This window comes from Caenorhabditis elegans, chromosome II, assembly GCF_000002985.6.
Source record: "Caenorhabditis elegans chromosome II".
NCBI classification, from domain to species: Eukaryota; Metazoa; Nematoda; class Chromadorea; order Rhabditida; family Rhabditidae; genus Caenorhabditis; species Caenorhabditis elegans.
Genome location: NC_003280.10, coordinates 6,865,225 through 6,884,001, shown reverse-complemented (window position 1 = coordinate 6,884,001; position 18,777 = coordinate 6,865,225). Strand labels below are relative to the sequence as shown.

The window sequence follows — 18,777 nt, the reverse complement described above, 5'->3', positions numbered from 1 at the left end:
AATCTTCTCCTTATTCTTATCAAAACGGAATTTGCCTCTCCGTTTCTCTTCACTGGTTCACGGAATAAGCCTCTTTACAAAAAGGCGGTAGTGGTTATCAGTTCTCACTTCGTCGCGTTTTGGTGCCTCAACCACCACTCAATTTTCTTTTGATTTATCGCTTTAACAATGGGCAAAAATGTTTAAAGTATTTGTGCATACTTGTCGTTTTTTCGTAGTCTTTCTTCATTTTCTCCTATTGTTACAGAATAACTTGTGGCCAGGATGGCAGTGCTATCCAAATTACAGCTTCTGAATTCTACGTTAACCTATAAGAATTGGTCACCAGCATTTGTTGGCATATTTGGATGTATAACTATTGCAAAGATATATTCTGCAAGCTTCAGGTGATTTTTGGAGGAAAACATAAATAACAATACTTTGAAATTGAAAAACTGGCACTTAAAAATGTAGAATAATTCTGGGAATCTTGGAGACACAAGCCAGAAATATAATGCATTTTCCAGTTATAGTTTGAATTTGACCGGGATCACTTCTATTTTTGACTGAACAATTCGAAACGTTCAGAACCTCCAAGTTTTTTAGTTTTCTGCTCATCTCTATTTCTAGTGAGATGAATAATAATATAAAGTCCTCAATAGAATCATATGATTATTGAAATCAACCACCTAAAATATGTATTTACTGTGAATAATAGAAAACTGTTTCAATGATTATAAATCAATTTTCCCTATCAAAATTTTCAGAAATGAAGGAAAAGGATTATCCCTGTCAGAGACAGTTGGCTCGGGAGATGTCAAAAAGGGAAAAACAAAAGCTTCTCTAAATGCTGAATTCTTTGCAAAGTTGAAGAAACTTTTGAAAATCCTAATTCCTGGACCATTTTCATCTGAAGTATTTTATATGATTGTCATAGGATTTGTTCTCCTTGCTCGAACAATTGCTGATGTTTACATGATTACTAATGCAACAAGCGTTGAAGCGTAAGTTTTATTATCCAAATTATCCAAAATATCTGAAATTCCAGATCTATTGTCGATCGTAGTCCTATAATGTTCGCCATGTCAGTGTTCAAGTATTTCCTTAATTTGCCTGCAATTTCACTTATCAATGCTCTTCTCAAGGTGGGCGTTTTCATGCTTATCTTACATTTTTGATTTGAAGAGAATTAAAAGTATAAACTTGACTCTTTTTTCACATAAAATTCAAATTTCAGTTCTCATTGTCTGAGTTGAAACTACGATTCAGAGAGAATCTCACCAAGTACTTGTATGGAAAATATCTTGGGTTTGTTGATAGAGAAGGGACAACTTTTAATTTTGAATAACTTTCAGAGGATTCACATATTATCAGATCTCAAATTTGGATAGCAGAATTCAAAATCCTGACCAACTTCTGACTCAGGATGTCGAAAAATTCTGTGATGGAATTGTCGAGTTGTATTCGAATATGACAAAGCCGATCCTAGACGTATTCCTGTATGTATTCAAACTGGGAAGAGCTTTAGGATGGGAAGGACCTGGACTTTTGTTTGGTTATTTGATGGCTTCAATGGTTGTATTGACAAAACTCAGAAGACCAGTAAGTTTTTTGATTTACAGGACACCTAAATAGGAATAATTTTAAGATCGCCAAGCTAACAGTGGAAGAGCAAGTTCTAGAAGGAGAATACAGATATGTGAACTCTCGACTCATTATGAATAGTGAAGAAATCGCATTCTATCAAGGAAATAAGCCGGAGAAGCAGGCTTTGATGGGATCATTCAACAATTTGGTTTATCATTTGAGAAAGACTATCATGTTTAGGTAAGTGGGTCTATGGAAATTCTCTTCTAGAAATTATAAAGCTGAGCCTTCAAAGAAATGGTAGATTCTATTTTACAATTCCGATTTTTTTCTATTTTTAATGTTAAAATTTAAAGATTCACTCTCGGTTTCGTGGACAATATTGTTGGAAAATACATAACCAATATCGTTGGATGGGTAGCTTGTGCCAAGACATTCTTTGATGTCAATAATGAAAAGTTCAATGAAATGGACAGAAATGAATTAATGCAAGAACTATACAATAATGGAAGAATGATGCTGAAATTGTCGGAAGCACTTGGAAGATTGGCACTTGCTGGAAGAGATATGACTAGATTAAGTGGATTCACAACAAGAGTTGATACTTTGATGAAGGTTTTGGATGACATGAAAGCTGGAAGATTTGAGAAAGCACAAGTTGCTGATGAAAGTGGAGAAGAAGGCCAGAGATTGATGCTAAAGGCTGGAAGTGGAAAACTGTTGGCTCAGGACAATATGATTAAATTTGATGAAGTCCCATTGGTTACTCCAAATGGAGATATACTCATTGAAAGTCTTAGTTTTGAAGTTCCATCTGGAAGAAATGTTCTTGTTTGTGGTCCAAATGGATGTGGAAAGAGTTCTTTGTTCCGAACACTTGGGGAACTTTGGCCAGTTATGGGTGGAACTTTGACAAAACCTGCAAAAGGAAAATTATTCTACGTACCACAAAGACCCTACATGACTCTTGGAACTCTTCGAGATCAAGTCATTTATCCGGATACATCATTTGATATGAAAATGAAGGGAATGTCAGACAAGGATTTAGAGCAGATGTTAGAAAATGTTCAATTAACAAATATTCTTGAAAGAGAAGGTGGATGGTCTGCAGTACAAGACTGGATGGATGTACTGTCAGGAGGAGAAAAACAAAGAATTGCGGTAATATTTAGAATTTAAAAATATGAAGAAAATGGAATGTATTCAGATGGCTCGATTGTTCTACCACAAACCACAATTTGCAATTTTGGATGAATGTACTTCTGCAGTTAGTGTTGATGTTGAAGGTATGATTTCTTATTTAGAAAAATCGTGCTCATGTGCAAAAATTGGAACACTTATTATGATTTGTGATGTTCTTTGATATTGAAAAGAAGAAATTGAACACATACAAAAGTTAAGATAAGAATTTTAAAGCATGCTTACATTTTTTAAATTAACGTGGTTTGTGACAAGCCGCAGTTTCATAATGCCCAAAAAATATCCAAATAAATTTTTCAGGAGCAATGTATCGACTGTGCCGCGAAATGAACATCACATTATTCACAGTTTCTCACCGAAAAAGTCTGTGGAAATATCATGAATATTCACTTTACATGGATGGACGTGGATCATATCGTTTCGAACAAATTGATGATCAGTCTGATCAATTTGGATCTTAATTTCTTCCTAGTTTTTAATATTATTGTCTTCTTTTTGGAGAATGATTTCATGTAAATAAAGTTTTCTGATATCGTATCATTTCATTATTTTTTGATAAGTACCTCTATGGTTCTCAAGTTAAAACAAGCATTATTTTTCAATGTTTCTTCCTTGTCTAGTTCCTCATTTCTCAATCTTTGCAAAAGACGTTTGACTTTCAAAGATTGAACAGCTAAAAGGAAATAGTATGAAAAACGCGGAGACACATGTCTGTCGTTAGACCTCGTCTACTCAAACATCATTTATCGATTCTATTAAATGCTTTTGTCCAGTTAATAAAACCTTTGGAAGTTTTTCTTGATGTGAAATAAGAAAATCGAGTTTCTGAAAATATTTTGAATAATTTACATACCTGATTTGGTTAAGTTTAAGTAACTCAATAACAAGTTGAAAAAAAACTAATAATAATAGTTATTAATAATTTTTCATAGCATTCAAAAGTCTAATAGTAAGAGAAACTTTCATTAATATTAATTTTCTCTGTCCTATTTATGTTTTCAAATATTAAATTCACGCTGTAAAAATCGGAGTGTCGTTTCGTTTCCCTTCCACTACTAAAGATAAAAAATGCTTCAGTCTCTGGTCTCTTCCTCCTCCCGTTTGCCACTCAATTCCATGCACCAAGCCATGTCATTCTTCTATTATTTTGCGTTTGGAAGTAATCTTCTCGGAGATCGAATTCGGTACAGAGTGAGTTTTATTAATTATTGAAAATTAAAAATATTCATTTTTTCCAGCAAAAAGGTGCAGAATACGATTGCAATGGAAAATTGGACAATTTTCGTTTAGAATTTGCAAACTATTCGGAAAGGTGGCAAGGTGCATTGGCAACTATTAAGGAAGCGGAAGGAAAAGAGGTTTTCAGTGATAAAATTAAATGTTCATAAAATATTATTTTAGGTATGGGGATGCGTATGGAAAATGCCAAATGAATATTCGGATTCACTTGATGAGCAAGAATTTGGATATCATAGATTGATGGGTAAGTTCGATTTAATAAAATTCCCCATTTTTCAAATAGAAATCGGTGTTTCGAAGCAAAATAACAAAGTTTCCAAAAACTCGAAATCAACTAAAAACTTTTCCAGTTCCTGTGCAAACTCCAAAAGGTGTGATCACTTGCCGAACTTATCAATTTTCGGATCTAAAAGCTGATCCAATGGCACCATCCCCACACTACAAACTAGTTATCACGGAAGGTTTGTACAAAATTAAATTGAATTAAACATTTGCCATATTTCAGGAGCCAAAGAAAACAAACTCCCAGCAGACTACATTCAAAAACTAGAAGCAATTGAAGATAACGGATTCGCGGGTGCTGTTGACGTGGATATTCCACTTTTAGCTAAATTAAATGCAAAAGTGGATTTGTGATTTGGATCTCAAATGAATTATATTAGGTCGAATTTAATTTATTTTTTGAATTAAAATCTGTGATTTTTTTAAGTGGAAGATTTTTCTGTGAAAAATGTTCTTTTTATAAACATTTTAATTTTTTTTCTCTTATTTTAAAAATGGGACTTAATAAATTTTATTTAAAAAAACAAAAAGCCCATCAAATCACAAGACATAGCCACAATAATCAGAACTTTCCAACTAAATTCCGATAATTTTATCGTAAATTTGTCTAAATGTGTCTAATTTAAGATGTTTTCAAATTCACACATTTGGTAATTTAATTTTCTTCTTTTCGCCTTTTTAACCAATGTTTTTCTTTCTATTCACTACCCAAATGGGCCGAAGAACGATGAAAATGATGGCAAATGGAAACGAGTTTTCTAAAACATTTTGACGCTACTTTTATCAAATTGAGGAGGCTTTACATCATTTTTTACATGAATTGCCTTTTTTAGTAGTTTTTTGAAGTTTTAATTCCTTGTGTGTTTCTGCTTCTAGTGTCAAAAATGTTCTGGTTGAAATAGTCTTATACGACCATGTTTTCAGATATTGTTAAAAATAAAAATTTCTTGATACTGTATTTTGAGAAAATAACAAGAGTTGTAAGATTCTTTTTAAATCCAATTTTTTATCGCAATTATTCTATTACGTCAAAAAATCTGACCTGAAAATGATACATGGTGGCAATTAAATTGGGGACCATGTACCATGTACACATCGAAATTTGACAAATATTATTTTGAAGAAAAGTTGCAAAAAAGTTCTGGGGAGCTGATGAAAAGTATCACGTGTTCATTTCATGAGAGATACCGAGTTTTTCATCTCTCGCCCACTCGCATTAGGTACAGAGGTTCTTAGATCCGAGTGAAGTTTAAATTTATAATTAAAATTTACTGTTTGAGGTTTAAACTGGCACAATGTTTTACATAGAAAAACTCTTGTAAGTGCCGTAGAAAGTATATATTCTTTCTAGTCATAAAAATCTTGCTAGAGATTGAAAAAAAAACTAAATCCTGAAACTAACCAAACACTTTTATTGTGTTACCATGTGTATATTTACATATAGATTTTTTTTTTCATCCAGCTTCTTGTCTGTCTTTCCACTACAACTCTCAATTTTCAAAGTATTTTTGCCACGTCATTCGCCAGTCAAAAGGCCAAGACACAAACATTTAATGAGTAATTATTCGAACTGATTGATGTGATCAAATGATTGGATAATGTTACCTAGAATTCTTTCGAAAGGCAATGAACAATTGAAAATTCTAGTTTTACACAGAAAATGTTATCAGTTTGTTTTCTACCTTTTACTTGTTTTTCACGAGAGATATACCTACACAATAAATAGAAATTATAAGTTTCCAAGGTCATAAGAATGATCTTTATAGGTCGCTTTCATTTTTATTTGAGATATTGCAGCATAACATGTTCAATTTTTAACCATTGGAGATTTTTATTTTTTTAAAAGAATAATAGAATTTGCTCTGCAAGACTCATACCCAATGATGACTCTTTTTGTATTTTTCTCGTTTTATTTATTTATTGAAAAGTTCAATTTGTTTGTATAACTATTTTGTAAGGAATCTTGAAAAATCAAGAAATTGCATTTCCATTCAGGTAGCTGCAAATTTATAGATACAGAAGTTGTTGGCAAATAATGAATGAGACTGGGGGAAATTTTCTGAAAATAAATTTGATTAACTTATTTTTTGGTAGATAGTCTGAAGTTTCATATGTGTTACTCTTAAAAATTGGAGTAGGTTTCTGTGTATTAAAAGTAATTTGAATCGTAGGCCCGCCAAACAGTTTGCTGTGTTGCTCAAACTTTGCATTGCTCAATCAGTTACACAGGATGCTCAGAGGATTGTTGCGAGAAGCTTTCCATAACGGACATTTACAATTTTTTTGCTTATGCAATCAAGTTTGAAAAAGAGACCTTGACCTATTGCTGGTCTGAAAAAAACATGATTCATTTTCAAAACAACAACAAAAAGGAATTCCTATCATTATCACGTTGATAAGTTCATTTCAAAAAACAATATTCATAGATCACATATTCTTTTCTCTGAGACCAAACCCGACCATTAAGTGATCATTTAATTTTGTTATCCGTTCTCAGAAACTGTCATGTTTGTCTGTGTATGTGTCCTTCGTTTACTAATCAAATCAGGAAGGTCCTCAAAACTCCTCCTCTTCTACTTTTTTGTAGACAGCCGTTTAACATTTTGAACATTCCTTTTTCATTTCAATCAGAATTCGATTTATCGTTTATTTTACAGTCAAATGGAACATCATAGACGAAAATCAATTTCTGAAGGACTTCAGCATGGAGTTCGAAGGATTTCTGAGGGATTTCTACATATGACCAATGCAGATGTAAGCCTTATTTAAAAGACAAATTGAACTATTATGTTGGAATATATAAAAGAATAATGTTCTAGTTGTTATTATGTCTAATTTTTACGATTGTTTAATGCTAATTCTGAAAAATAAAAGTTAAATGGTTATACATAAAAATTTTTACAGAACAAAGATATTTTTTAAGTGAAAGTTAAATTTCTCATTGCATTCATTTTTTCAGCGAATGCTTGATCTACACGATATTGGAATGCACAATGTGCAATCAGAATATCAATTAGTATCAAAATGGGATGAAGCTGAAGAAGCGTTGGGACCTCAACGAAAAATGTCATTTATAGAAAGAAAAGAAAAAATCTCGTGAGTTGTTGATCTTTATCTCCGCGTGCCTCGTTATCATCCTGAAAAGCAGAACAAACCGGTTTCTTAGAATAAATCAGAATATATAGAGATTTTTGAAATTCGTTTAATAAATCCACGAAGAATACTATTTTTGAATGAATCCGAATTCCATCCTAAAATCATCAAACCATCATGCAACTGAAGTCTTTATTTTCCCAACTGGAACAGGATGAAATGACCTTTTGTGAAGATCTGATTAGGTAAGAGAATAATTAGAGATAACTGAATTGAGAGAGACTCAGAAAGTTATTTTTTGATTTCAAGTGCACCGTACTTTAATTGTTAGATCGAAGTCTCAAATTGTAGAATATCACAATCCCGTTTTGAAGACTTATTAATAAAAACTACATATATAAAACGACATTTGAAAAGACGGTCTACCCCTTCTCCCACAAGAAAACTATTATCGTTAATAAAAAGACTGTGGTCAACTAATCATACGCTTCATTACTTCCGCCTTGCAGCTGATTTTCTCATCGCTTCAAAAATTCATATATATTCTTTCTAATATTTTGAAAAAATGACAGTATTATTTCCACCATCTGAAAGTTCAGTCGATCTCGAACATTATAAAAAAGCTATTAGGTGAGTTTATTTGAAGACGTTGAGATTTGTCCACAAAATAAACTTCTAAATCCCTAGTTTGGTAAGAACTGTTAGAAAATAACCAAGGATTCTTTTCCAAACATTTATCGACCACATAATACTTTTCATATAAACTGAAAAATCTTACTCAAAATTGATGAGAGATCAGTTTTATCTGATGTTGTATTATTTTCAGTTCTAAATTTGCTTTAATCAACTTAATGAAGGGAATGCTTGGAGCTGGTTGTTTCTCAGTTCCCTTGGCATTCAAGCAATCTGGATATGTGGTAAGTAAACATTGCTGCTGAAAATTTCTAGTCATTTTCAATTTCAGAGTGGACTTGTTATCATTGTTGTACTTGGATTTCTATGCGCCCTTTGCATGATAAAATTGGTGAAATGTGCTGGTTACCTGTCAAAAGTGTAAGTTAATGTTTTCTTTAATCAAAAATCCCAACTGACCAATTTAAGAAATCAGTCAGCTCCATTGGATTATGGAAATATGGCATACAAAGCTACCCAAGCCAGTTATACTCCAATTCGTAAATTAGCTCCTGTTTCAAGGTATTAATTTGAACAAAAAGAAATCCCTAATTAAATATTTATTTCCAGAGCACTGGTGAACTCCTCTTTATGTATATTACAGCTTGGTATATGTTGTTGTTTCTATATTTTTGTGGTTTACCATTTGCATGAGGTATGCTGCTAATTGATTCTAAAATGGATTGATAAACGTGTTTTTTTGCATTACTGAAATATTTAAAAATTCATTTTCAGCTTCTCGAATTTGTAATGAATGATGTTCCAAGTCGTGCAACTCTATTTCCAATGGTTCTTCCTGCATTTATTCTTTTAGTTTCCCTTTCTTCAATGCGTGCTTTATCTCTTGTATCTCTTGGTGGAAACTTTCTTATGTTGATTGCATTGGCTGTTATCATGTTTGTAAGTCTAGGAATTCTTGAAACTGTTCACGGTTTTAATTTAAAAATTCCAGCAACTTCTCACGACTGAGCACAAAAAGCTTGCCGATTTGCCTCCAGTGACTGATCTTATGGGAATTGTCAGTGCTGCAGGAACAATTCTTTATGCATTGGAAGGACAGGCAATGGTTCTTCCATTGGAAAATAGAATGAAAAAACCAGAAGATATGAAGGGTTAGTTACAGAACAACAAGGATGAAAAAATAACTAACAAATGAAGCAATTATGGCATCAAAGTCAAGCTGTAAAAAGTAAATTATAATAAATGAGGAAAATAAAAAAAATGACTTCTGGAAACTTGCCATAGAAGTTAGAGAAATTGTTTTAAATTGAAATCTTTAAAAATAATTTAAATATATTTTCGAAAACCTTTTTGAAATATTTTCGTTGAAATTTTTTTTTAATTTGCGAAAATATCTTCGCAAAGACTTTAAAACGATTTTTTAGAGATCTAAACGACACCTCTTATTTGTAATTGTACAAATCTTTTTGTATTCTTACTCTTTTCGTTTTTCTGATGAGCAGGCGTTTTACTTCAACAAAAAAGGACTTGTGACGTCTCATTCATCAGACTATTTAAATGGGTACCACTTTTTCGTTTCTTCCATTAGCTTTTCTCGGCTTTCACAAAAATGGGTGATGGATTGAGCAATTTCCGAAAAAAAGATGAAAGGGATTTATTTTATTAGAAACAGGAATAGGATAAGGTTAGATGCAAATAGATAAAGCTTTACAAAGCAAAGTGTACATAAATGACGGATATTTTTTCAAGTGGTGCAAAAGGCAATTATTCGAATGATTGAGAAATCAATGAACATTTTTTGAAGAATTGAGTTCCTGATTATGATTTTCCATCTCATTATCAATGCCAAATTGTTGGTTTTCCAAGTTTATACTAGCTGTAAATTATGGATTTTTTTTTCCAAGAAACCCTATAAAAGTTGAAACTATTATTTACCTTCTCCATTATTATTAACATCCAAAAGTGTATGCTCTCTTATATGTTGCTCCAAAAGAATAGTTTGCTCTTCAATGACTTCTTGAAAATGGCGAACAGTTTGAATAAGTCGTTGATTTTCTCTCGCAGCTTCTTCAATCGAACGGAGAAGCTCTAATTCGAAATTATCCACTTCTTCAATTTCTGGAACATCTTCATCCATACACAGAGATATTTCAGCAACTGGAAACGGTTTTGCTCTTGAGCAACACATCTTGCCAAAGAAGGGGAAAAGAAGATTTGTAGCTGTCTTTGAGCAAGAAATGACTGGGTGTATTTCTCAATTGGCACGAGTTCCAAATGTGTTAGCTCCACCCAGTTTAGAAGACCTTTGCCATGAAAGCAAATAACCAAAAAAGAAAGTAATTCGTTTCAGGACCATTTGGAGTTCTCAGTGTGGGAGTTGGAATGGTTGTAGTCATCTACTCGTTTGCTGGTTTCTTTGGATTTTTGACTTATGGGAATGATGTTCAGGATTCGATTACTTTAAATCTTCCAAATGATCAGTACGAAAGAAAATTACATTTAAAAATCATCATTTTCCAATTTCAGCCTCGGAATATTTGTGAAAGCAGTTTTACTTTTTGTAGTCTACTCAGGATTCCTAATTCAAGTATTTCCAATTGTTGCAATGATTTGGCCAGCAATTAAGAAGAAGCTTCGAACAACTTGTGGAGTATCTACAACTACAAAAAGAATTGTTCATTTTGCATTCCGATATTCTATTGTGATTGTTGTTTGTAAGTTTTTTCTGAGGGAAATAGTTTGGTAACTTAAAATTTTTTTGCTGTTTTTTGAGATCGGTAAAAAATGTTTGATGAATTCGAAAAAACATTCTGAAAATTGGACAAATCTTTATTATTTTTCAGTTCTTCTGTCATACGCAATTCCACGTCTTTCTGATATGGTTCCACTTGTTGGAGTGACTGCTGGAATGCTCCTTGCTCTTGTTTTCCCATCACTTTTCCATCTTCTCATATTCCTGCCACAGTTTGAATGCCGTATTGGTTTCCTTTTTGATATATTTCTTGATTTTGTGTGCATTATTCTTGGAATGTTCTTTGTCATTTATGGATCCATAACTCATGTTCAACACCTGATGCATTAATCTTTCATCGGGTCATCCAATTATATTTCTCTTATTTCTCCTCCGATTAAATGTACATTTAATAAAGTTGATTTGTGGAAGTTATGAATACGAAACTACTTACTGAAAAACGACATTTAAAAATTATACCGACTATTAAATATTTATCTTACAACCACAATTTGATTTTGGATGGAATGAGGAACTTTGAAGAAAGAGCAGAAGAATGAGCAAACTGTTAATAAAGATGTGCTCTGAAATTTAATAAAAATAGAGATGGTAGGCGTTTTTCATCGCAATAAGAAAATAAAAACAGTAGAACACTGATATAAAAGAAAAGAAAATATGAGGAAAAAGCACTTCAACATGATTCTGAAACTTGCTCTTATTTCATCTCTTCTTGCTCTTGCTGCATCAAGAACTCACTTGACCGATTGTCTTGATGACCACAAGTACTGTGTTGGATTGCCACGTGGATGTGTTGGAACCGAGTGCAACTTCGCATTCAGCTCAATCGTTAGTTTTTAATTTGCATTGAAAATAGATTAGAGGCTCTTCTCAACTTTAAGACTAAAAATATTTACAGCTTCACATTTATTTTGAAAAATTAAATGTAGGAATAAGTATTTTCTTGTTTTAAAAACTATTAAGAAAGAGAGATAGTTTTAATTTTTACGGTAGTTTCTCAATAGCAATTCCGGCGATTTTGGGGGCCTAAATATATGACTGTACTTGTAAGATCTATTTAGACGATTTCATTAAACTGTAAGACGTTTTTTTTAAGTTATAAATTCCAGTCTAATGGAACTCATACGGAAATCGAGATTTTCGGAAACAGCGTAATAGACAAGACGTGGCTTGCAATTGGTTACTCGGCTGATAAAAAGATGGAAGATGATTTCGTTGTTTTCTGTATTCGTGATGACGCGGGAACAAACATGAATAAACTCGATCAAATGGCTGGACTTGCTTACAATGGAAAACATTCCAATGAAATGACTGGAACTATCGAAAATATTAAGAAGAATAAGAATGACAAGTTTGGTCTCGATTTGGAAATGAAGGAATATGAGAAGGATGAGCAAACTTTGTACTGCAAGATGGCGTAAGTTTTTTTTTTGAGATTTAGGCATCTGACTGAAAATTCAAGTTTTTAGACATCGTGTCGAGCCAATCATCGATCGATTCAACGTGAGCAAAGTTGAAATTTTGATGGCCAAAGGAACTTGGATGAAGGGAGGTTTGAGCTATCATGGAAATACTCGCAACAATACAGGAATCATCGACTTGTCTGGGGAGAGCAGTGAGTTTAATTTAAAGATTTTTAGTTCAGAAACAGAGAACACAACTCTAGTTAAATATAAATCTCATGCCTCCATTTTTCCAGAGCACAAGAGAAAGAACTCTGCCGTTGGATCCCTGGCTCTCGTCTCCTCAGCCATTACATTCTTGGCTGCCAAGATGCTTTTCTAAATATTGATGATGGTGTTAACTTTTGAACCAAATAAATTTTGATTTCGATTTTCAAAGTTATTATGAAATGTGCGGCTATTAATTTTGTCAGAGACACACAAAACTAGGCAATAGTTTCAATAGTTTCTGTTTCGAAATATGGTGGAAAGATATTTGGATTTTTAAAATTAAAAGAAAATTGACTGAAAACTCGAAACCAAAATTTCAACTTCTTGATATATAAAGCTACCTCCAATAACATTTGATGATCCTCGTTTGATTGTCAACAGATTGAAATTAAATTTTCAAAGACTCTTCCACGACTTCTGAATGTTTTGATATGTCGCCAATAGCAACACAAGTGGAATATGAAGAGTTGGTTTTGTCTAGCTTCTCTTTGTCTCTCACAAAAAGGTCCACCGATAAACGATTCATCTTCTGAGCTTCTCCTTCACATTTCTTCTCTCTTTAGTCCCAGTGTACAACCATTTCACAACTGTTCCAATTGCCACGTCATTGGATTTCATTGAACATTCTCGAATATTATTCGCCCATTGATATTCAAACGACAAGTGAATCATAAAATCGGGGCTGTGGAAATGGTTATGGACGAACAATAATAGAACGACGGAAAAAATGACGACAAGTATTAATTCAGTTGTCACAGTTTTTCAAAATGTTTTTACTAACCATGGGAGCACATTACTCAATGGTATTCTTATTGCAACAACAGTTGGAGGACAATCTGTAAGTACTTTTTGGAAAATTAAAATATTATTTGATAGTTTGAAATGTAATCGATTATTTGGTAACATAAAACTTGAAATAATATTTTCTATCACTTTTATTTTCAGCTCGTCCGAAAGCTCACCTTCTCGTGTCCATGCGCATATCCATTGAATATTTATCATTCTCTTGTATTCATGTTTGGCCCAACAGCAGCTCTCTTATTAATTGGAATAACTGTAAACTCCACGACTTGGAAACTTGCTCACGGATTCTTTTTCAGGTTTAATACCGATTATTTTATTGAATCTGCAATTTTAAAATTTTCAGAGTCCGTGATACTCGACATAGTTGGAAAACCACTTGTGTCTCGTGGATAGAAGTATTGATTCAATCAAGTGTTGCTCCAATTGCATGGCTTTTCGTTGTATTTTTAGATGGAGGATACTATAGATGTTATCGATCACATGAGTTTTGTCTGATATCAGATGCTATTTTGTGCAAAAATTCAACTATTCTGAATAGTTATGCATCGACTAGCTCTTTCAATAAAATTAGCGACAATGGGAAGGTAGGTATTAATTTATCGGCTTCAGCCATCTTCATTTGAAATTTGTTGGTGCACAGGCAAAAAGAGTTTTAAAAACCCATCACAAATTAAAATCATATCAATAAATACTTTATTGAATGTCTTTTAAAACTTAAAAACTCATACTAAACAGTTTAAGAATTATCTAATAATTGAACATACAAAATACATTTACAGTACTGTCCTCCATGTATATGTGTTCCAAACCCAACTGATGCTTCTTACCTTGAAGCCGAGTCACAAATTTACGCGTGGGGCCTTTTACTGTTTTCTGGAGTGGCTGCATTTTTGGGTAAGACTTTTCCCAAAATCATCATGTTTTATTCAAATTTTCAGTGATAACTTGCAATCGAATGTGTGACAAGTACACACTGGTTCAGCGTCAATATGTGGAGACTTACAAAAATGTAGAAACTCAGAAATTCGACGCGGTCGCTAAAGTAAATTTCTTTCCCTATTGCTTTGTGTGTTTTTGTTCAATTTTGTTGCTTCTTCACTGTCCTTCTCTACGTTTTTTGAGGGTTTTGAATGGCTAAGTGGCATTTTCTTTGAAGGAACATGCGTCTCAACTTGCTGAACACAATGCACGTGCATTCTTTGGACAAAAGGATTGGACAAAGAGAGATTGGGATTGGGTATCAGGTGTGTCTATTTAATTTTAATAAAAGTTTAAGATACAGCTATTTATACAATTACAAAACTTCCCCTTTTATAGAATTTATAGATTCTGCCCAATTTGTCTGATTTTTTGCATCTGTAATTTTAATAATTACCCATATTGCTCTTCTAAAATTTTTTTTCACTGTCCTTAAATTCAGAAATGCAACCACACCCAAATTCACAAATATCAGATTCAGAACAAACTACTTCAGTTTTAATTATTAATTTCAGGAATTCCGGAAGTCAATAATCCCTTGTTCGCACGTCTCCGCCTTATTGCTGCTGAAAAAACTCAACAAACAATGTACACACCTTTACAATTATGGAATGACAATAAAGGATACCGTATCCCACAACCAGATCTTCAACTTACACAGATTATTGTGGATGAGACAAAAGAAGATTGATAATGTTCATTTTTCGGGTTTACCTCTCCTTTTCTTCTTTTTTGAAACTTTTCCTCAACTCAATCAATTCCTTCACGGTTTCATTTTGTCAAGGCCAATTTGTGTCAGTTCTTGCCGTATTCATTTTCATAATAAATCGGGAGTTATTATTCATTTTAGAAAGTGAATTATGAAAGTTGAACAGCTTTCTTGAAAATGTTCCAAAAACAGTTTCACTAATATTAGGACAATTATAAATTTCCATTTTTAACCGCAAATGTCTCGTCAATTTGTCAATTAACGGACGGGAACCAAATATTAATGGAGCGATTCAAAGTGAATTGAGTCGGTTTTTTTGTTTTCCTTTCCATCTCAGCCGACACTAGTCTTTTTTGGAAATCGAAAGCTATGAGCCTTTGACAGAAAAAGGCTGGTTCTATACGATTATTTGATGATCATGGTTACTGGTTTTGTGATGCAATAATTTGGTCTTCAATTGGCTAGTAACTAGGTTGTGATAATATATGGTTTGAATAACCAGATGACTTTAATAGTGTATACAGACAAAATTCGCACTACTTACTAGATTCATTATAGGCCTGGCAAGAAAAATAAACCATATGTTCCATGTTTCCACGTTCAGATAATTCAACCTAAAAAAATTACTGGTTAATGCGCTTGTGATTCTAAAACAACAAAAACCTTATTTATTTTGAAGTAAAGTAGAGATCAAAAATGTTTACCACAAAAATTCAAAATTCAACAATTATTGGATGCCCTGCTACTTTGAATTTATAGACCCCATAATACAACTTCATAATAATATATCCTATTCGACAGAGTAATCCGTTAGCTGACAGTGCGTGACGTTCAGTACTGAAAAAGAATGAGATGCGCAGAGAAAGAGACATGCTCTGATTACTGTCATTAGTTCAGAAACGGAAGGACGAGTAATACATGTTGCGTGTTCCAACGGAAATGCTTTCGAATTATAATAATTCGATGAATTATAGGCTTTGAATGAAGTGCGGAACGGATCGGAAGAATGAATGAATGAAAAGATTGACGAGATTTATGTTGAACTTTCAGTGGATATTTGAAAAGTAAATAGCTTGATATAATTACAAAATTACAATATTACTGAAAAAGTTGGCAATTTACCACAAATATTGGACAGTTTATCAAAACTTTCAAAATTTTGTAAAATCAAAAAAAAACTGCAGTGTCTTTTTGAAGATTATCCTGGACTATGAGTAAATCCCCTATTGACGATAACCACCTTACAAACACCTTAACTTCAGCTAAATGAGCAATCGCAACATGCACCATGAGTCATTGTCCCAAAAATTCCCACAGTTCGTTCTCTTGTTCAAGTCGGCTCACTTCAAAACGTCGGCAGCTCCCGTTCGATTCATTCATTACTCATTTCCGTCATTAAGCATCCACAGTTAATGAAACCATTCTTCTTCTGTGCATCACATCTTCTCACACTATTTCTCTTCTTTTCAGCTCAAAATGTCATCAGTTAAACATGAATGACAAAAGAAGGTGCTTCTCTCTCTTCTCCCGCATCTTCCGGTACTACTCATTCCTCAAGGTTTTCTCAACCTGCAGGTGTTTTATGATTTTATTTTACACTCCTCACTCCTCCATTTTTAATCATAAAATCTCACATAACACATGGAAGTTGTAAAATTTAGATTTAAAATCTGAGGGATCAATTAGCAAAGAGTCCGAGAAACAGGAGACAACCCTTCAATTTATATGCAAAACACTCAAAATTTTGGATTTGTTTATACTACTGATCTATTGGAGGAAGGGATCCTTTCCAACTATTTCCGGAAAAATCTTCATATTCAAATATCCCTAACTTTTTGATGTGGAGTTCTACAAAACTTCTAAATTTTCACTATGATTCACTAAGTTGTAAACATTTGTGGTACCTCCTGGTACGGTTCTAATTTTTCTGAGAAAAAAAAAACTTTTTTTTTCAAAGGAGCAAGCACCTGGTTATGTTCATCTATTGAAAGCCCGATTAGTCACGGTGCGCCGATAAATTGGTTCGTCTACCTATAGAAACCGCCCACTTTTCAGGCTTCCCGCAAACCGATTACCGTTCATTTTATATTCTAACTGGACGGTCTATCATTTACTATGTAAGTATTATAATGACCATATTCTATTTGTTTAGTTTATTTACAAATATAGTGTTTTAAATTGAGAATTTTTTAAACTTTTTTAAAAATAATAATTTTAAACTAAATTTCAGAATTCATTGAGTAACGTTCGTAGAAGAAATAACTTCTGAATAAAATTTTCAAATTTTTACATACAAATGCTCGATACTTACCGAGACATTCTAAATCTGGATTAAATTAATTAAAATTAATTAATTAATTTAATCCAGATTTCCGTGTTTAAAATTCTTTTTTTAAATAGTGTTTCGAATCTTACGTAAACCTTTAGCATGTTCCTTTACGGAGTTATTAGTCATAAAAAGATTAGAATCTGTCACTCCCTCTATTCTCACAAAAAACATATGAACACACACACACACACACCGAAAGGGACTGTCAGGTACGGTTTTCCATCTCGAATATCCCCTCCTCCCCCACCCACTCATTCCATACTTTCTCATTTCATAATATTCGGAACGCCCTTTCCATAAAGTCGTTGTCAACTCATACGGAGTCAATGAAGTGTTTTTCTCTCAATACAATACAAAAGTGAAAATGTTTGCGGTTCCATTAGGTTTCTTGTACGGCAAAAAAAAACCATTTTTATATATTGAGGGTTGAGACGAATGAGTGAACAAAAAACTGAATTGAAACGGCATATAATGTATAGTACGACTCCACCCAGTCCAACATCTTTTGTCTTGACTCTGTGAATGCATAGTAATGAGACGGAATTTCAATTCATTGATACGAATTTGGAATCACATTCTAGGTGTTACGATAGTTTTCTTATGCTAACATATTATAAGCTTTTTATATTCTCTAGTTTATTCCAAGTACCTCGATAGATAAAAAAAGGTTATGCTCTAGAGTTTCGTCAATTGTGAAACCGTTTAAAGAGACTCCTATCTCGCGAGTTTTATATTTGAATTTGAATTATCATTTATTTATTCGCATTATGAAATGTCTCAGAAAATCCAAGTTCGAAAATTTGGCAAGTTTCCAAAATTTTTAAAAATCTAAGAATTCTTTGAGGTTACAGCCAGACGGCTGCCTTGATTGCAGCAAAAATTCCAATTCTCCTTGACCGTGTTTTTTTTTCAGAGTCAGTATTTTTTAATGATCCGATCTTTCACTGAATCTTCTCAAAAACCTTTCACAAATTGTCCTTCATTTAGTTTTTAAGTCTTAATTCCCGCATAGTGCGCGGCACTCAGCGGCACCTCAATTCATTTTGATCAATGTCACAGATAACTCAGTTTTTTTTCTGTGATTTTTATTCAAGTAAAGGAGGACAGTTCCTTATCTCTTTTCTCTTTGATTCAGCCGATAGATCATAAGTGTTTCTGGCGGTGAATAACCACAAATTTCCGGGCTCTGAGCGGTCAATGTTAACAAGAAGCATGCAAATAACTGTGATGAGTCCGCAAAATTTGTTCACTTTTCTGCTTTCTTTTAAATTATTTCAAAAAATCACAATCCGCCTCTTCCTGTATTTATCTTTTCGTTTTCATTCGCAAGTAACAAGTTATGTAACAAATATAGGTTATGATTGTGTTCTAACTTTCTAGACAAACAAATCCGATGAGGGGTTGGAACAGGTTAGTAATGGCAGATTGTATGGGGTGGTCAGGGGTTATAATACCCATTATTAAAGGTTTCATGTTCCAGTTCGGTGTACAAATACTTTTCAGTTGAATACTTGAGCTTCAC

At 33.1% G+C, this 18,777-nt stretch overlaps 5 protein-coding genes and 6 non-coding genes across 12 annotated transcripts; 8 read left to right on the top strand and 3 right to left on the bottom strand.

Moving 5' to 3' along the window:
• Positions 1 to 25: 25 nt before the first annotated feature.
• On the bottom strand, positions 26 to 168 carry C44B7.17. Its single transcript, NR_051294.1, has one exon. It is a non-coding gene; the product is annotated as an Unclassified non-coding RNA C44B7.17 (non-coding RNA).
• Positions 169 to 247: 79 nt separating this feature from the next.
• Positions 248 to 3,298, top strand: pmp-1 (ABC transporter domain-containing protein). Its single transcript, NM_063006.7, has 9 exons — positions 248 to 386; positions 747 to 983; positions 1,028 to 1,124; positions 1,217 to 1,287; positions 1,335 to 1,581; positions 1,628 to 1,806; positions 1,923 to 2,727; positions 2,774 to 2,852; positions 3,067 to 3,298. Exons 1-9 carry the CDS (start codon positions 265 to 267, stop codon positions 3,225 to 3,227), a joined length of 1,998 nt encoding a protein of 665 aa, NP_495407.1. The 5' UTR covers positions 248 to 264; the 3' UTR covers positions 3,228 to 3,298.
• Positions 3,299 to 3,834: 536 nt separating this feature from the next.
• Positions 3,835 to 4,817, top strand: C44B7.7 (gamma-glutamylcyclotransferase; the record flags this gene model as incomplete). The annotated part of the gene is made up of 5 exons (NM_063005.5): positions 3,835 to 3,957; positions 4,005 to 4,124; positions 4,168 to 4,249; positions 4,356 to 4,466; positions 4,511 to 4,817. The coding sequence occupies 5 exons, from the start codon at positions 3,835 to 3,837 to the stop codon at positions 4,639 to 4,641; spliced, it is 567 nt and encodes a 188-aa protein (NP_495406.1). The 3' UTR covers positions 4,642 to 4,817.
• Positions 4,818 to 6,944: 2,127 nt separating this feature from the next.
• On the top strand, positions 6,945 to 11,175 carry slc-36.5 (Amino acid transporter transmembrane domain-containing protein). Of its 2 annotated transcripts, NM_001026855.6 has the most exons (11): positions 6,945 to 7,041; positions 7,247 to 7,383; positions 8,207 to 8,297; positions 8,345 to 8,433; positions 8,482 to 8,574; positions 8,623 to 8,707; positions 8,788 to 8,952; positions 9,005 to 9,164; positions 10,364 to 10,493; positions 10,540 to 10,727; positions 10,857 to 11,175. In NM_001026855.6, the coding sequence occupies exons 1-11, from the start codon at positions 6,949 to 6,951 to the stop codon at positions 11,093 to 11,095; spliced, it is 1,470 nt and encodes a 489-aa protein (NP_001022026.1). In that variant the 5' UTR covers positions 6,945 to 6,948; the 3' UTR covers positions 11,096 to 11,175. The 2 variants fall into 2 exon arrangements, with proteins under 2 accessions (NP_001022026.1, NP_001022027.1); NM_001026856.3 differs by lacking the exons at positions 6,945 to 7,041; positions 7,247 to 7,383 and adding an exon at positions 7,823 to 8,010 and having other exon boundaries at positions 10,857 to 11,173.
• 21ur-11619 lies at positions 10,823 to 10,843 on the top strand. Its single transcript, NR_051293.1, has one exon.
• Positions 11,176 to 11,408: 233 nt separating the features above from the next.
• On the top strand, positions 11,409 to 12,600 carry C44B7.5 (uncharacterized protein). Its single transcript, NM_063003.6, has 4 exons — positions 11,409 to 11,590; positions 11,872 to 12,179; positions 12,232 to 12,377; positions 12,462 to 12,600. The coding sequence occupies exons 1-4, from the start codon at positions 11,420 to 11,422 to the stop codon at positions 12,545 to 12,547; spliced, it is 711 nt and encodes a 236-aa protein (NP_495404.1). The 5' UTR covers positions 11,409 to 11,419; the 3' UTR covers positions 12,548 to 12,600.
• A 392-nt stretch (positions 12,601 to 12,992) lies between these two features.
• Positions 12,993 to 15,056, top strand: clhm-1 (Calcium homeostasis modulator protein). Its single transcript, NM_063002.6, has 7 exons — positions 12,993 to 13,273; positions 13,381 to 13,535; positions 13,583 to 13,823; positions 14,019 to 14,133; positions 14,178 to 14,281; positions 14,396 to 14,483; positions 14,733 to 15,056. The coding sequence occupies exons 1-7, from the start codon at positions 13,163 to 13,165 to the stop codon at positions 14,906 to 14,908; spliced, it is 990 nt and encodes a 329-aa protein (NP_495403.2). The 5' UTR covers positions 12,993 to 13,162; the 3' UTR covers positions 14,909 to 15,056.
• A 675-nt stretch (positions 15,057 to 15,731) lies between these two features.
• C44B7.16 lies at positions 15,732 to 15,987 on the top strand. The gene has a single exon (NR_051292.1). It is a non-coding gene; the product is annotated as an Unclassified non-coding RNA C44B7.16 (non-coding RNA).
• A 39-nt stretch (positions 15,988 to 16,026) lies between these two features.
• C44B7.19 lies at positions 16,027 to 16,142 on the bottom strand. The gene has a single exon (NR_051291.1). It is a non-coding gene; the product is annotated as an Unclassified non-coding RNA C44B7.19 (non-coding RNA).
• Positions 16,143 to 17,575: 1,433 nt separating this feature from the next.
• Positions 17,576 to 17,661, bottom strand: C44B7.18. The gene has a single exon (NR_051290.1). It is a non-coding gene; the product is annotated as an Unclassified non-coding RNA C44B7.18 (non-coding RNA).
• Positions 17,662 to 18,242: 581 nt separating this feature from the next.
• C44B7.21 lies at positions 18,243 to 18,438 on the top strand. The gene has a single exon (NR_051289.1). It is a non-coding gene; the product is annotated as an Unclassified non-coding RNA C44B7.21 (non-coding RNA).
• Positions 18,439 to 18,777: the final 339 nt, after the last annotated feature.

What these genes read in the sequence shown, in the direction of transcription:
- pmp-1 (NM_063006.7), top strand. Translation starts at nt 265, where the DNA reads ATGGCAGTGCTATCCAAATTACAGCTTCTGAATTCTACGTTAACCTAT. An exon ending in AGAAAGACTATCATGTTTAG is followed by an intron (nt 1,807 to 1,922) that starts GTAAGTGGGTCT and finishes TAAAATTTAAAG; the next exon opens with ATTCACTCTCGGTTTCGTGG. An exon ending in AGTTAGTGTTGATGTTGAAG is followed by an intron (nt 2,853 to 3,066) that starts GTATGATTTCTT and finishes TAAATTTTTCAG; the next exon opens with GAGCAATGTATCGACTGTGC.
- slc-36.5 (NM_001026855.6), top strand. Translation starts at nt 6,949, where the DNA reads ATGGAACATCATAGACGAAAATCAATTTCTGAAGGACTTCAGCATGGA. An exon ending in GAAAGAAAAGAAAAAATCTC is followed by an intron (nt 7,384 to 8,206) that starts GTGAGTTGTTGA and finishes TATTATTTTCAG; the next exon opens with TTCTAAATTTGCTTTAATCA. An exon ending in TTAAATCTTCCAAATGATCA is followed by an intron (nt 10,494 to 10,539) that starts GTACGAAAGAAA and finishes TTCCAATTTCAG; the next exon opens with CCTCGGAATATTTGTGAAAG.
- C44B7.5 (NM_063003.6), top strand. Translation starts at nt 11,420, where the DNA reads ATGAGGAAAAAGCACTTCAACATGATTCTGAAACTTGCTCTTATTTCA. An exon ending in ACTTTGTACTGCAAGATGGC is followed by an intron (nt 12,180 to 12,231) that starts GTAAGTTTTTTT and finishes TCAAGTTTTTAG; the next exon opens with ACATCGTGTCGAGCCAATCA. An exon ending in CGACTTGTCTGGGGAGAGCA is followed by an intron (nt 12,378 to 12,461) that starts GTGAGTTTAATT and finishes CCATTTTTCCAG; the next exon opens with AGCACAAGAGAAAGAACTCT.
- clhm-1 (NM_063002.6), top strand. Translation starts at nt 13,163, where the DNA reads ATGACGACAAGTATTAATTCAGTTGTCACAGTTTTTCAAAATGTTTTT. An exon ending in TGGAGTGGCTGCATTTTTGG is followed by an intron (nt 14,134 to 14,177) that starts GTAAGACTTTTC and finishes TCAAATTTTCAG; the next exon opens with TGATAACTTGCAATCGAATG. An exon ending in AATTCGACGCGGTCGCTAAA is followed by an intron (nt 14,282 to 14,395) that starts GTAAATTTCTTT and finishes TTTTCTTTGAAG; the next exon opens with GAACATGCGTCTCAACTTGC.